The 17,250-nt window shown below is 37.6% G+C and overlaps 2 protein-coding genes across 2 annotated transcripts; both read left to right on the top strand.

The window, feature by feature from the left end:
- The first annotated feature begins 13,088 nt into the window (after positions 1-13,088).
- On the top strand, positions 13,089-15,881 carry LOC113351717. Its single transcript, XM_026595655.1, has 3 exons — positions 13,089-13,979; positions 14,212-15,086; positions 15,524-15,881. Exons 1-3 carry the CDS (start codon positions 13,089-13,091, stop codon positions 15,879-15,881), a joined length of 2,124 nt encoding a protein of 707 aa, XP_026451440.1.
- A 654-nt stretch (positions 15,882-16,535) lies between these two features.
- Positions 16,536-17,009, top strand: LOC113351716. The gene has a single exon (XM_026595654.1). It carries the CDS (start codon positions 16,536-16,538, stop codon positions 17,007-17,009), a length of 474 nt encoding a protein of 157 aa, XP_026451439.1.
- Positions 17,010-17,250: the final 241 nt, after the last annotated feature.

Genomic DNA, 17,250 nt, shown 5'->3' with positions numbered 1-17,250 from the left:
ATATGGGGTTTGGAAGGCGGTTTTATTTTCGTATGACGGGGCCATCCTTATCTGGTTATACCCGCCGAAGCCGTCCATGAAGGAGAATCGTTTCTTACCTCATGTCGCATCTAGCGTCATATCAATATTAGGTAGCAGGAAGTCGTTCTTTGGGCGGGATCGATTTAGGTCTCTGTAGTCTACACAACATCTGATATTTTCGTTCTTTTTTACCACAGGCACAATTTAGCTAGCCAGGTTGGGTGATGGATGGGTTTGATGAACTTGGCTTTCAGCAACCTTTCTACCTCCTTCTTTATCGCGAGAGCCATGTCCCTTGGGAACTCCCTGCTCCTTTGCTTTATAGGCTTAAAATAGGGCGACACTCGGAGGTTATGGGCCATGAGATCGCTATCCAACACCGGCATATCGTCGTAATCAAAGGCGAAGACATCTTTGTATTCTTTGAGTAGCGCAATCAATGCTTCTCTCTCTTCCTCGTCTAAGATTTTGCTGATCATAATGGGGCGCTAGTCTTTTTGCGTTCCTATGTTAACTTCTTTCGTACCATCCATGGTGAGGTCTCCAGGCGTTCGCTCTTATACAGCCTTAGGCGTCGCCTCTATAAGCTGGTCTCGCAACTCCTCATCGCCGATTGTGTTATAAGGTAATTCAGCCAAAATTTGACTGGTATCTTCCGAGGAAACCTCCACTTCATTTGCTGGAACTTCGACGCGGTTTTGCATGTCCTCGGATGTCCCCTCAGTTGATTGCTACAAGAGTTATACATGCCCTCCATCTGGCCTTGAGAAGCGCTAGAATCTGTATTGCCGTTCTTGTTTCCTTTTTATTTCCGCGGGAAACACCATTCAGGACGGGATAAAGACAGACTTGTCCAGTTCCAGTTTTTCTTCCTCCCTCCACTTAGGGAGCGGGGTGAGTTGCGCTTCGTGCATTTCCCCGACTCCTTTGGTACGTCATAGAAGACTGCATCCGCCATGTACGCTTCCTTTGGGTCGAACGGGTTGCTTGTGGCGAGGATATGGTACTTCTTACCTCCCATATTGGTCTTAACGCATTGGTGATATGTCGATGCCACTACCTTATGGTTGAGCACCCATCCTCGCTCAGTAGTACGTAGAACGTGGTATCATCTTTCAGCACGTAAAATGATGTAAGTGCTCGAATGGGGCCGACCTTCATGACTAGGTTGACGATCCCGATGGTTGTCTGGGTATGACCGCCGAACCCCTTCACTGTAGTAGTTCGCATCCTGATCGTGGACTGATGCACTCTGAGGACGTCTAACGTGTGCATCGAGATTAGATTCAGGGACCCCCCCATCTACGAAGGCTCAGTCCAATCGGTGCTTGTTGATGTGCTCAGTTAAGTACAATGGTCTAATATTTTCCCCCGGATAGCATATGTCTTCATCTGTAAACACGATCGCTTCCTTGGGGAGGAAGTCGTAGGGTTTTCCTGCCGTAATAGCTGTTATATCCTTGGATGCCTCTTTGATTTGGTTCTCACTGAAACCGAGGGAGTCAAAGAACTGCTGAGCCTCTACGATGTCCAGCCCCCAAATTTTTACCGCCTTTTCGACGAGGTTTCAAGGTCGTAGGAGAACCAAAATCATGTTTCTTCTTCGCTCTATTTTCATCTTGATTTTGCTTTCCCTTGTTGTCCATAGAGAATACGGCAACACATGATAAAAAACAATCAAAGTAAAGTATATTTACAACTCCAATGCTAGAATCGGTCAGCACGATACATCCATATAAATTGATCCCTAACAGTTCCACAAGAGAGTCAGTTTAAAAGTATCAATATAAACCTATTATAGGCTAAAAACTATATATAAAATTGTGAACTTTCTCCACTCAGAATCAGTTTATATATGCATTTATATATACCGATTCTAGTAAAACGGTTTAGAAATCACAGACTTTATGTAGACATACACATAATCGGAATGAACATCGACCGATTTTGGTTAGATATTCTTTAACCAGAAAAAACATATTGAGTATCGGTTGGTGCGGGGAACAACGGGCATTAACATAGACCGATTATGATAAACCCTCCATAAAACTTTGATCTTAATTTTTCAATTCTTGAGTGATTGCATGTTCTGAAAACCTAATTTAGAAGATTGGGTTGATAGAAAAGTACCTGATTCAACCATTTATTCTGCTTGTATTGCATTCTGAGATTGTTCGTCTTCTGTAACTGTTTTCTTCCTCGAATCTTTATTTTGAATCACTTGACCAATTCTTGGATCACTCCCACTATGATAAATAGTTCCAGTAAGTTGCTTAAATCTTGATGGTTTCGACATTACATAGAAATAAATAAATGATTAATCTTTCATAAAATCATCGATAATCAACGATGTATTCGTTTGAAAATGAGAAAAAAGGGAGAAGAAGAATCGATTCTTATGGGAAAAAAAATGAATTAGAACAAAATAGATTAAAGTTTTAGTTTTTCTTATTATGATTTAATGGAAGATAATTTCGTATAAAAACACTTGTGATCCCCATGTTCGATTAAAATACCTACTGTCCCCATCTAGCTGGGAACAAGTGATTTTTCTTTTTCATTTTTTGAGAAGAAAAGGATATATTAAAGAAAAACCTATTTCCGGAGTATATACAATGGTCAAAAAAACAAAAAAAAAAATGGGAATAAGATTTTTATACCTGACTAAATTGGGGCCTATGCCATTTAATCGGGGCCTATGGATTTCTTCATTCAGCCAATAGAAAATAATAAAGGGTGTCTAAAATATTGTAAAATTACTAAATTAACCCTCAAAGAAACCTTAATTATTCTAACACAAATACAAACACTAAATCATAACTTAATTAACAAATCCTAATCAATCAAAACTCATTTTATTTTTCAATTTCCATCAAAATTAAAACTAAATCTTAATCAATCACAAACAACAATTAAAGTCTAATTTCTTTTTGTTAAACAATAATAAAACCTAAAATCAGACAATTCAAGTGATTGAGTTAAAATTCCCTTTAAACCATTCCATCTAAGAGATACTCTACAATGATTTACCACTAAATCTTTACAAAAATTCTAAAAACCCACCCATAATCGGTTTATTTGTTCACCATAGTAATCCGATTGTAATCTTAATCGGGTTTTAATGTGATAAACATCAACTACAATCGGGTTACGTTAGTGAACACATCAACCGATTCTGACTTATTATTCAGATCATTTTGGACCATATGTACTCCAATTGGTAGTTGAAAATATCTGTATATCAATAATCAGACTACATTATCGTTAGTATAAACTGAATCTGAAAAAGCTGCAACAAACTACCTCTTGAATCGGACTTTATAAACATTTTAGAAGTCCGATTTTGTTACAAATTTCATGATTCCAAGTTACCCAAAAAAACAAAACCACTTTCATTCATTAAGCTTGGTTCAAGTTTGCAAAATATAATATAAGAAAGCGACAAAATATAAGCATTCGATAGATCAAGTTTTTAACATAAGGAAAATACATCAATTCCTCCCGTGACCTTGTTAAACTTATCTACCGGTGGTAATGGACAATCATCACGTACTCTAAGACCGATATAATGTATGTTGTTATGATTGAATAAAACAATTCTCCGATCCTTAAGCGATTCATCCCAAATGGTGTATTTTGGTGCGTATGTATAACATGATCCCTTACCAAATAGATGAACAACGCAACTCCACGTTTTCGCCAAGAGATTACCACATAAAGGCATACGCATCCAATACTGTGGGGTAATTGGTCCATTCCCCTTTGGCCCTTGTACTCTAGCAACCATTTTTTCAAAAATCACTTCTTTGTATTCTCTTGTTTTTCCTTCCCTCATCATCGATATGTAAAATTCCTTGTCTTCTTCTAGGCGCAAGGCCATAATTTTTCTAAAGTATTGACATTGGGATAGGTTCTCATCGTCCGCCAAAATTATATGGCCTATTTGTTCCGACGCAACGTGATAACCACAATTCCCATCCGCATCCACGTCGTCGGTGGATAACACATAGGCTTAATGATTTCAGGAAGTTTAGAGTAATACTCCTCGAATATGGTGTAATACGTTCGATGGGGTCTACCTCTGTAAGGACCCTCAAGCTCGTCAACGCTATTAGACCGGTCAAGTGACGTTTTAGCCGATAATAAAATGATTAGTTTAACACGAACGTTAATTGGTAGGAATTAATCTAACAACTATCTAGATACAAAACTAGTATCGCTAGATAGGTCTCGAAAAGTTAGGCGAAATGGACTACTTGAACGTGTCATTCGGATTTCGGACGAAGAAGATATGATCAGTTTAGTTTGAAAGGAAAAATAGTTATTTTGTAGGATTACCGACTTGGAAGCCCTTATCGAAGTTTGGGCACCTCAGTATCTTGGGTCGGCCTTATCTTCTCCAAACCGAGGAAGAGAAACTCATTCTTATCTTTTATTCTTATTTCTTCTTTCTTCTTCTTCTTCTCTGTTTCTTCTCTTCTTTTCCCTGGCGATTTCAGATCGAGCTTTGTATTGTTTTTAACGAAATGAATCACTGAAGTTTCATAACATGATGATCCGACGGAGCTGGTGATGGTACTGAGGTTGATTTAGCATCGGGAGAAGAAGAAATTGATATTACTGCAAGTATGAGTTTGGGTTTCTGTAATTGAATTCGAGAGTTCAATTGAGGACGAATAAGAGGAGTTAGAAGTTGGGTTTGTTTCTTAATTGATGTTTGATTGATGTTGTAGGGTGTATTGAAGATTGAATATGATATTAGGGTTTCCTGAGTTGGATTGGAATTCGATTTTGTGATGAACAAGAAGAATTAAGGACTGGGTTTGGTTAATAGAGGAAAGGGTTGGAGTTAATTAGATATTATGGAGTTGTTCTGAGGAAGAATTGAGGAATACAAGGTTTCAGTTGAGATAATATTTTCTTAGTTATTCAGTTCATTGTTGTGTATAGAGTTATTAATGAATTGAGCTTTAAGAACTGGTGTTGGTACTGATGTTGATTGCATGGAGTTATAGTGAACTGAATAATGGAATGGTGTTACAGGGTACGTATGAGATGATAATGTTAATGGAATTGCAGTTCATGATTTTTGGATTGTTTGTATGATAAGTGAACAGTTTTAGAGTGGATGCGTATTCGTAGACGTTGTTGATGAACAAAATTGAGAAGTATGTACTGAACCTAGTGTTAGAACTGTATTGGTGAAGTTAGTGGTTTGAAATGGCAGAGTAAAGGAATGGGGTTGTGTTGAGATAACTAAATATGCTTATGTTATTATTGTGTGTTTTGATGATACTAAACTTGAAGAACAGAGATTTGTGTTGTTGTTAGTGTGAACATGGTATCTAGAGGAGTAATCTGGTGGTAGTTCAGATATTGAGCTTAATAGAGATGAGCCATGAGTCTCTGGTGGTGATTGCAGGGTTGTATGAATGGATGTGCAGTGTTGTCATAGTTAAATGTTGCAGTTAATGAATGAGTTGCAGGCATATAAGATGTTGAGAGTGATATGTATTGGAATTTGATTTGTGAATATTGGTGATGAACTAAGATGGGTTGTTTTGGTTTATGCTTGAAGTTATAGTAGTGGTAAATGAAAGGTGTTTTTATGAATGTTGTTACAGTAAATATTGAATGCAACTGATGTTGTTGTGGTAATGAGTTTGTTTATACTGAGATGGAATTTCAGTTAGGAGCGGAGTGTAATCAAAAGAGGAGTTACATATGAGATTTGAGTATTATTTGGGTGGAGGCATGTTAGATATTGCTTCCACTGCACATGTGGATGTACAAGTTGAAGTTGTTTATAATGTTGATGTGGCATTGGCCTTAAAGAAAGCTGCATTTGCAGGTAGGCTAAGCTTACAGTTGTAGTTAACTTATGAAGTTTAACTAAATTTCTATGTATTATTGTTGTACTGAACTTTAGAATCTTGTTAGAATGAATAGAATCAGGTTGCAAGTGAATTTGTAGTTACAGTAGAGTATATGCCTGATAGTCATTCCAGTCAGTTTACCTGACTGAGTTGAATCGGTGTTGACTCACTGAGTTACAGATCCTGACCTGAGTCGACTCAGTTGACTTGACCTTAACCATTTACCCTGGACTTTGACTGTTAGTTGAACCATTTGACCATCATTGACCGTTAGTTGACCCAGTTGGATCACCACTTGTGTAATGGGCCGAGTCTAGTGAACTTGGGCTTAGTGCCATGTATCCTTGGTTAGATATTTTGGAACATTTATGGTTTGAATTAGCCTTTTACTTCTTCTACACGGTTGTAGATATTCATAAGACTTAGCTATGGACTATAGAATCAACCTAATTGGATTAGTAAACTCTTAGTTATGTTAAAGATAGAGAATGTGATACCATAATGGGCTTAGAACTATTAGATATAATTGTATGATTCTTGTGTGAGCCATCTTGGCTAGATTCTTAGAGTTTTTGTATGATTATCAGTTAGTCTGTATTAACAACGATCGATTCAAAGAATGAACCAGTGGATCGTGGATCTCAAGATAGGCGTGGCTTGTCATCAAAATAGGTGGGAATACTTTTAACTCTTTTGAAACCATTGTTATTTCTTTTACAAAAGTTTATGTTTAAGAAACTCATGCATTGTCAGTTTGTGCATTTCATGCATTGTTTGGTTTGTGTTATGATTGTTACTGTTGATTGTTTGAATCTTTACATGGTTTGGAAAGGTCTTGTAATGTTTGAATGTCAATATGAATTTTTATGGGAAATAAGAATTTCCACCTGTGGTATATAGGAAAAGCTCCTTCACCTTTATACCTAGATCTTTTATGATATATTGGTCGGCAGTTTGCGAGTTCGGAATTGTCGACATCTATATATACGATTAGGTGTGGATTTGCGAGTTCGGAGTTGCACAACCATATTATACATTGTTTGAAGAAGGAGTTTGTCCATATACATATTTGTGCATTTCCAGTGACTTAGTCACTTTGATGTTTGGGAAAACACTCTTGATCATGATTTCTTTAAAGTTAAATGTTATTCCTGCTGGGAACCCCTTCTAGGGATGATGTGGGAACCCCTTCTAGGGATGATGTGCTCACCCTTTCCCACTTTCAGTTTGAGAGACAGATCAAAGTTGCGCAGCGAAAGCTTCGAGGAGTTGACTCCGTTAATTAGTTAACTTCTGTTATGTTTATTATGTTGTTTATTCTATTTGCAAACAAAATGACTATTGTATATGTATCATTTGAGAGAATTTCTTGTATATATATTTCTGAGCAGGGTTAGTTTTCGGTTAAGTTTTATGGCAGATTTCTTAATTGATTGTTTAAGTAAATGATTTAGGTTCTTAGTGCCTCTTTGTTTAGTTAATCTCCTGGATTAGTCAGCTGCTAGATTTGGGGGCGCTACAACCTCGTTCATCCCTAGGCGTGCTTCCATATCCAAGAGCGTCCCTTAGATTCACCATAGAACCCTTTTGTCCTTTCCCTTCCATGCACGTAACCTTGATACTCGTGTTGTACTCGCTTGACTCTCTTGAGAAGGAACGATTAGATTGATTGGCGCTTGACTTTCTTGAGAAGGAGCGATTGGATCTTCATGTTGCGAAGGAGAGATTGGATCCTCATGTTGCGAAGGAGCACTTGTCCCGCTTTCTCCCTTCTTTGGTCGACCCCTTTTCCTTTTAGTCGGTGCCTCTTCATTCTCAATGTGTGAAGGAACGTTTGATGACCGATTAAGGAATTGTCGAAAAAATTTCAAAGTATACAATCGGTTCACCTCTCGTGTCATATAATCTGATTGTTGTTCACATTTCTCCTGTATCTTTTTTCTACAAAATCGGATTACATATGCACGAAAATAAACCGATTTTTAACTTTGTGTATTCTACGTGATTATTCAAGTGAAGGAATTGGATTATGAACATCACCAACAAAAACCGATTCTCGTCATGTACCCATCGCGCCAAAAATTTACTACAATCGGTTTATTTGGTGATGAACAAATACCGATTCCTGTACCCAATTTGAGGATTTTACCCAGAATCAGTTTATGGCATGCTATCGAATAAACCGATTCTGGGTTAAAGTTTTGAATTTTTTTTTCCTTATTCGGCAATTGGGACATGAAAATACATGTTTGTAGATCGTTACAACTCATACCTGTTTATTATAAGCATTATCATCTTCTTCCTCCCGAAGAAATTGTTCTTGTGCTTGAATAATATCCTCAAGCATTCTTTGGTTCACTTTATCTTCTTCATTGAACAAATTGTCCAATTCCGTAGGATCGAAATCATGATAATCTAATGCACCCCCTTCTTCATCATCACTATAAAGTTTCATTTTTTCTAAGAAAATCACAAACCCTAGTTTTTCCTTTTTTTCCCTCTACTTCTTTCCCTCCCAACCTTAAAAAAGAAAAATGAATTTTTACTCTAATCCTAACACTATAATCAAACTCAAAAACTAATTAATTTAGTAAATATTAACTTAATTAATCATCACTAATTTTAATAGGGGTATATTAAGCATTAATATAAATAGTGGATAAGGGTTTCTACAAATTACTTCCTAATAACCCTATTTTGTCATGTAATTATAGGCCCCAATTAAGTGGCATAAGCCTCAATTTAGCAAGATTTTTATAGGATCTTTGTGCAGAATCCATAAATACCCATTGGAACAATCAGTTTAAATAATTGATGCAACAAAAGGAAGTTTGAGAACCATTGCTCTGCAACGTCATCCTGACGTGTGCATCTGTTTCTTTCTTTGTTCATGTTTCCTGAATTTTCCGATATGAGTCTCAACCTTAGTAGTGTTCATCAATCTCTTCAGCTCATTGTGATTCTCATTAGCAGTTATATCATCTACAGATCTCTGTTCTTTCAAATTATTTTAAAAACAGAAAAGCATTGCAAAAGGATACTAAATCCAACATAAACAAGTCAAGTCCTACCCAAACATCCTTGATGTTAATACCAAACAGTTCATAAATTTGTATACTAAGAGTTTAAAATTTTGCATTCAGCATTACATCCCAACTTTCTTAACAAACTCTCAAAAGATTAAAGTCCCAAAATACCAAAATCTCAAACCTGTTACTGAATGTCACAGTACTATTATCCAAATCCTAACAACTATTGAACATTGTAACATTCCTGCAAAAACCATAACAACTTCAAATTTCAAACACTGCAACCAGAAAACACCCCTGAATAACATCACCTTTTCACATAAACACCACCAAAAAGTTAAAAAAACCGACCGATTTTACAACCACCGGAAAAAGAAGAAGCTTCACATCATCCACACCAACACCAAAAAAGTAAGAAAAGGGAAAATTTACCAGAAAAACTGTTTTGTTAAAAACTTGTTGTTCGTTTTCAAGATTTACGCAATGCCTGAAAAACTAGCTTTTCCTGGTAAACCTGAAGAGATTACCACCATTCATCTTCATCAGTGTCCAATCCTTCCTCTTCATAGTGTTCGCTATCACTATCAGATGGTGCAGGAGAAGTCCCACTGGAAGATGATGCCTCATCACTATCCTCATCCCTTTCTCCCCCTTCATCCTCAGTCTCCTCATCATCCAACTCAGCAACACGCCTGCTTACCCTTACACTGCTTGGCTCACCTTCACTCATGGTGCGTGCAAAGATCTTGGGATTGGCAATCTCATACTCAAACCGACTTCTCATTTTCCCATCATGATAAGAATTCATCCTTCTCTTATCCTATGCAGCATCTGAATCAAGGTCACTGGTGTTCACCTCCTCTACCTCATACTCACCTCCGTCAGAAGCCTTGGAATCACTTTCAGTCGCACTTCCAGATCTTGGGTTCTTGGCATGCTTCTCAGCCCTTTCCTCATCCTTCCATTCTTTCCATTCCAAAAATTTTGGTAGCCATGCACTTTAGAGAGCCTCGAAACTTCGCTTTCCCCGTTCTTGAGCGGCCTCTTCTTGTTCTCTCTGACGATTTTTCTCTTGAACACGACGATCAATTTCGGATTGTGCATCATCTCTCAATTGTTGTAATTCTCTCATACGTAAAGAAGGGAGACATGATTTGGCCTGTGCAAATTCAGGTGTTTCTGGTGGTGCAACGGGAAGATTTCCATTGAAATTGGATGAACTCTGGTCAGGATCAGCCATTCTCTCAAATTAATTTCCTAAACCTAAACCTTTCCTCTTTCATAAAAAATCACTTAGAAAATAATAATCCCTTTAAATACCCATTTGCGTTCATTTAATTCCATTTATGGCCCTTTAGTTAACCCGTCATGTCTCTTTGTTAACTACGCCCATTCAAAGCCATGCGTACCCTCTTCACCCTAATAACTATCATTACCTATCAAGACCTATTTTCAACACCTAATCTTTATTACTGCCTTTACTTCTTTTGGAACTGCCATTAAGGAAGGTTACGGTGGGTTACCAAACTTTGAATATTCTCTTTGGGGTCTAATTAAAATTTTACGTTTTATGCAGACTAGAAGAAGGCAACATCAGTTGGAAGGCACCAATGTGATCTGGGGCACGTCAGGCAGTTGCATTGTTAGCTTCACCTTTGCTCCAAAATTATTCATGGACCTTCTTTACCAATCCCCAAACCAGCCATCTCATATCAAATTTTCCCTCCAATTCGCTATCATTATTATCCTTGGCATTTTACATCATCACAAAAACGTCATCCCAAGAAATGACAAATCCAATAAATACCCAACAACCTCAACCCAAGTTTTGCAATCCCAGTCCCACCCTCATCAGAAGATCCAACAATGTATTATTGGGTCTGTCCTCATGCGGTTCTCATCCCACCATACTCACGTGAATACCCCAACTCGAACCATGTACATCAAATTTGGACATGAAAGTGACATTCCATATGTTAGCTCTCTTCCCCCAAAGTAAACTTTGTAGCTATCCTACAACTACCTTACACCAATTTTCTCCTGAAAGTTTCAAACTCCATAGTCAACAATTTTCTCATTCCTTTGTTAAGGTTCTAAACCAAAAACAAATATATCTTACTTGTGTCTCCTACCTCCATATTGTCTGTAACCAATATCAGAACAATATCAACAAGAGATTCTTTTCTCTACAACTGTTTTTTATATTAGTTATTTGGAATCCTGATCTCCATCAATCCACATTCATATATACCAATTATTCTTACTGGATGGAAATATCATACCTATCAGAGAACACTCAAACTTTGAACCAAGAGATCCAAACCCTTTATACTCAAATGACTGAGAAACTAACTCTTCCATCTTATCTTACCAAACCAGTCTTCATTGATAAAAAAATGGTTTTAGTTGAAGCTGATACCAATTGGGAATGGTGCATAGTGGGATATGTTTGCTGTGAAACCTTGATCCCAACTTCCTCTATCAGATTCTATATCTGTAATAATTGGCCTTTAGATCAACACCCAGATATCACTACTTTCAATGGCCAGAGAAATAAAGTTCTTATCCGCTATATATCTGAAGAAGATTTCAACATAATCAACTCTCAAAAACCTTGGTTTGTTTGTGGTTATCTGATGTTTCTAAAAGTTGTCCCAGTAGAAGGTTGGCCCCCAAGCCATCAACTCATCTTTGATGAAGAAATCATATAGTTCATCTTATGCAATATACCAAATGAATGTACTGAATTTGAGGATATTCAGCTACTCTCTCTCAACATGGGAGAACTTATTGAAGCTCAAAACCATTTTGGAAAATATCCTCACAAGAAGAATGTCAAAGTTTGCATTAAAATCCCAGTCCAGAAAGCTTTACCTACTGGCATTCCCCTCTTCACTACTGGTATGAGTGAACCCTTCTTGATAGAATGTAGACATATAAGAGTTCCAAGATACTTATGTACCTCCTGTCCCATCTTCGATCATAAAGATCAAAACTTCCCTGCTTGGAAACTTAAGCAGAAAAAAATCAAAGAGATTGATGCTCGTTGCAGTAACTACTCTCTTCCGGCAGTCTCAAAGCTAATAATGCCACATGAAATTAAGCAAGTAAACCCTTCCTATGATGTCATTTCTGATACAAATATGCAACAGTCAGGGGTAGTACCAGAAACTCAAATTGAAACAACTGCTATTGAGGTGTGCAACAAAGGTAAAGCTACAGCTGTTGGTCAAAGAATGGATAATACCACTCAGAAGAGCTTCTCAAACACCTTTCAAATGGGTCCTTTCATCAACAGATCCACCACTTTGAAGATTTTTGATGTTGGCCCTGTTCAAAAACACTCTACCCAGTTGGAAAATGGTCTGCCAATTATTCTCAAACAAGTCACTACCCAAAATGTTACTGTAGCTGCTTCTATCTCTGGTGCTGAGTCAATTCCTAGTGGACCGATTCGTACCACTAACTCTTATAGAAGGTTTAAAACAACTGCTATCCCAAATACCAGCTCAATTATTACTAGAGGAACAATTACTTCTGCTGAACAAGATGCTCTAGCTAGCCTCAAAAGAAAGATTAATCCCAGAGCTGATCTACGGAAACGTACTAGATCTAACTCCAACTTAGCTAGTCTAGTAGTTATCTCTGAAGAACAAAATTCTACTGAACCTGATTACGCTCAATTTGTACTCCAATCACCAATTTGGGAGAATTACCAGCTATTGCTCTCTCTACATGCTCTCTCAACACTCAACCTATCTTCAACTCCTTTGGAAGCTACAACGTACCTGCTGATAATGCCTCAGATAACAGTGATGTCCGCAACAATTCCCCTCTCAGTGCTGCTAGTTCTAGTTTCAATTCCTCCCAAAGTGATTTTCAAAGTGGTGACGGCAACAGTGCCTCTCTTGGTGGTGGATCTGACTCTACCACTCAGGTAAACTCTATACCCTCCTCTCTGTCTCTTGATAATTCCAACCCCTATTTGAACCCTTCCCCTGTCAATAACATAAACTTAATTGCGTGGAACCTTAGAGGTTTTGGGAAAAAAATTCTGCAAACAAAGAACTTAGTCTGCTTTGTATGAATGTTAACCCTGATATCATCTTCCTATCTGAGACTAAAATGGGTAAAGATATGGCGGCTAGGAAACTAAAAAAATATGGGTTTTCCCTGTACCTTCAATGTTCCCAGTGTTGGTAGAAGTGGTGGTCTGGTTTTGGCTTGGAAAAAGGAAATTCACCTGAATGTTGTTTCATCCAGCTTGAGGGGCATCCATGTTACTACAACTGATATTGTTCACTCAAAAACTTGTCATATCCATTTTTCCTGTGGAGAACCCAATAGTAGTCTTAGGCCTGCTTTCTGGGAACAACAATGCCAACAAACTACTGTCCCTGTAGATGAGCCTGATTTCTTTATTGGTGATTTTAATACTCTTTTAGAAAAAGAAGATAAAAATGGTGGCCTTGAAGTAAATGATTCTGATTTTGAACATCTTAGAAATTTTTGTTCTGTTTTCAATCTTCATGATCCTGGCTTTTCTGGTCCAAGATTCACTTGGTCCAACATGCAACAAGGTCCTGATTTAATTTTTGAAAGGCTTGACAGATGTTTTCTAAACCAAATGGCTGAAAATATTTGTCCTAAATTTTGTGTTAATAACCTTCCTAGGGACTCTTCTGATCATTTCCCCATGCATATAGGTTTCAATTATGAGGATACTCTCATGCCTAGACCATTCCACTTCATGGATATGTGGATTGGGGATCCTACTTGTAGAGATATTATAGCTAATGCTTGGTCTGTTAATCTTGTAGGCTCTCCAGCCTATAAACTAAAATCTAAGATTCTTAATATTAAAAAAGGCCTTAGAAATTGGAACAAACTGTCCTTTGGTAATATTCAAACTGATATATCTACCATCAGGAAAGACTTGTTAGATTTACATATTTCTGACCCTACTGATTCTACCACCACTGCTAGACTCAAAGCCAGACTAGAGTACCTCTACAATATGGAAGAACTCTACTGGAAAGACAAGTCTAGAGAGGTTTGGCTCTTGGAAGGGGACAGAAACACTCCCTATTTCCACAGAGTCACTCTCTTCAGGAGGAAGAGAAATACCATCAGTTGGATCAAGGATTCCTCCAATTCTATTCTAACTGATAGAGATAGTATTAGAAATTCTTTCATAGATTATTTCAAAAGTCTCTATTCCTCTCAACCACATCAATTTCAGGATGAAATATTAAATGATCTCCTTGTTAAATTTTTCTACTTAGGATAATGATACCTTAAACCTTCCCCTCACTGCTGAGGAAATAAAAAATGTTGTTTTTCAAATGGGAGGTAAAAAAGCCCCTGGACTAGATGGTTTCACATGCTTATTTTATCAAAAAAACTGGGATATTGTTGGAGAAGTTGTTGTTGACATGACCCAAACCTTCTTCAGAACAGGGCGTATTGCAAAAGTCTTCAACCATACCAACATTGTTCTTATCCCTAAAGTCCCCTTAGCTGATATGGTCAGTCAATACAGACCCATAGGATTATGTAATTTCATCTACAAAATTATTTCTAAAACTTTAGCTAACAGGTTAAAACCCTTTATGAACAATATCATATCGCAAAATCAAAGTGCCTTCATACCAAAGAGGATTATTTCTGACAATATTCTCCTTGCAAATGAAGCCATATATTCTGTAAATCATAATGAGAAAGTTGAGAGTACTGCTGCCATCAAACTTGACATGTCTAAAGCTTATGATAAACTGGAGTGGACTTTCCTTGAAAAAGTTTTGAGAAAAATGGGGTTAGCTGAAAATTGGATAAAACTCAGTAATCAATTTGTCTCTATTGTTTCCTATTTAGTTCTTTTAAATGGTAGTCCCACTGGTTTTTTCCAACCTGAACGAGGTCTAAGGCAAGGGGATCCCTTATCCCCTTACCTTTATATCATCTGTGCTGAGACTCTCTCCTCTTACATAGATACTCTTCAAAGGAATGGTACCCCGAGAGGTATCAAAATTTGTAAAAACGCCCCTGAAATGACTCACCTTCTTTTTGCTGATGATTCTCTTTTGTTCTCCTCTGCTACCACAGAAAACTTCACTGCCATAAAAAACTACCTTCAAAAGTACGGCCTAGCTTCTGGGCAGTAATAAATTTTGATAAGTCTGGTACCCTCTTCAGTAGGAGAATCCTAGAGCATAGGAACGCTTTTTTGGCTAACATTCTAGATATTCAAAGCAGAGACTTGGGAGAAAAATATCTTGGGACCCCCAATGTTTTTCAAGCTTCTAAAATCCAAACCCATATGGGTATTCTCCAAGCTGTGGATGCCAGAATTACTGTCTGGCTTCATAAACTCATATCTCAAGCTGATAGAACTACTTTGGTTAAATATATTGGGCAAGCCATCCCTTTATTCCAGATGGGGGCTTTCTTAATCCCAAAGCACCTTTGCAGACAGATGGATGCTCATCTCTGCAAATTCTGATGGGGAGAAATTCTAGACCCAAAAGATAGAAAACTCCACCTTTTGGGTTGGGATATTCTTCGCTCACCTAAATCTGAAGGTGGTTTGGGATTCAGAAAAACTGAAATAAATAATCTTTCTATGTTAGCTAGAAATGTCTGGAAAATTATTGAAAATCCTGATTGCATGTTAGCAAAGATTTTAAAAGTAAGATACTTTCCTAGAACTGATTTTCTGAATGCTAAGTGCCCTGACAAGTGCTCTTGGATCTGGAGATGCTTACATGCTATCAAGGAACTGATAAAGCCTTTCATCTCCTGGATTGTTGGTGATGGTAAATTCATTGATCCTTGGTTTGATAAATGGATACCATCTCTGGGCACTGCCACTCCAAACCCTCTTACCCCTCCTGATCCTAGTATTAAAGTTGATTATTTCATTGATAATAGTATTAGAAACCTGGAATGTTTCTAAACTCTCTACCCACTTTGATGATGCTTCTGTTAAGAAGATTTTCACTATTCCCTTAAGCCAGCCTGGCACTCCTGATAGGAGGGCTTGGGATCTCTAAAAAAATGGTAAATTTCCTTCAAAATTTGCCTATCTGGGGCTCAGAGGCATTAAACCCTCTCCTAGTAAATCTATTTGGTTAAATATCTGGAAGATTAGAGTTCCTTACAGAATTCAACTTTTCCTCTGGAAAGTTGCAAAAAATGCCTTACCATTTAGAACTGTTCTCCACACTAGAATGCCTATGAACTCTGTTGATTGTACTAGATGCAAGGATCCTCATGAAAACATTATGCATACCCTGGTGTTGTGTCCTTTTGCTTCTAAAGTCTGGTTTTATCCATTTTTTGCATCAACACTTCTTTCTTTTCTCAAAAAAACTTTCACCAATGGCTCATGTTCTGGTTTCTGGGTCCAAACTCTAGACTGCCCGAGGATTCTCAATATCTTTTTGTTGCCATCATGTGGTCTCTCTGGACTAGTAGAAACAATTTGGTTTTTCAAAATGTGTCTGAAACTCATACCTCGGTCTTAGAAAGGGCTAAAGCTATGATTCTTACTAGGAAAAATACCATTGTAATCACTCTCACTACTCACCCTGCCCTATGTCATAAATAGATGCCCCCTTCGTTTGGATGGATAAAATGTAATATTGATGGAGCCTTTGATGACATTACTGGAGACAATGGTGCAGGTTATGTGGTGAGAGATTTCTCAAGCAAAGCTTCTTTCTGTGCTGCTATGGTGTTTGGAGTTTCATGTGCAGAAGAAGCAGAAGCCAGAACTATTTGGGGAGTTCTTAAGAAAGCAGTGGAACAGAAGTTGACTCACATTATCATAGAAAGTGATGCAAAAGACTTGGTGGAGCAACTTTCTTCCGGTTTTTTTGATGGTGATCCTAGGACAGATGCCATTTTTAAAGACATTAAGCTTTTTTCTTCTAAGTTGTCTGCTTGTATTTTCAGTTTTCAACCTAGAATTTGTAATTATGTTACTCATGAGTTAGCTCGATGGACAAAACGTAAGAAAACCTCTATGTACTGGACTGTGCCTCCTGTTTGGCTAGTTCCAACAGTTGAGGGGTACTACTAGCCTTGCTGAACGCCTTTGATTATTAACAAAAAAAAAAAAAAGTTTAAATGCCATGTCCGCAAACTTGTCCACCTCACCTGTAACTTTGATGGCGGTACAGAATATTAAAGCTTGATCTTACTTTTCGTTCATTCAATTTCTGACAATCTGCTATTTTTCTGTCTAATTCTTCATTTATTCGTGAAGTCGGTCGGACAAGTGATTACTATTAATTTTTGAATCCACGATCGAGTCATCAACT

The sequence above is a fragment of the Papaver somniferum genome, chromosome 2, assembly GCF_003573695.1.
Source record: "Papaver somniferum cultivar HN1 chromosome 2, ASM357369v1, whole genome shotgun sequence".
In the NCBI taxonomy this organism is placed as follows: domain Eukaryota; kingdom Viridiplantae; phylum Streptophyta; class Magnoliopsida; order Ranunculales; family Papaveraceae; genus Papaver; species Papaver somniferum.
Note: the sequence above shows the minus strand (reverse complement) of the source record. Positions and strands in the feature narration are given on the sequence as shown.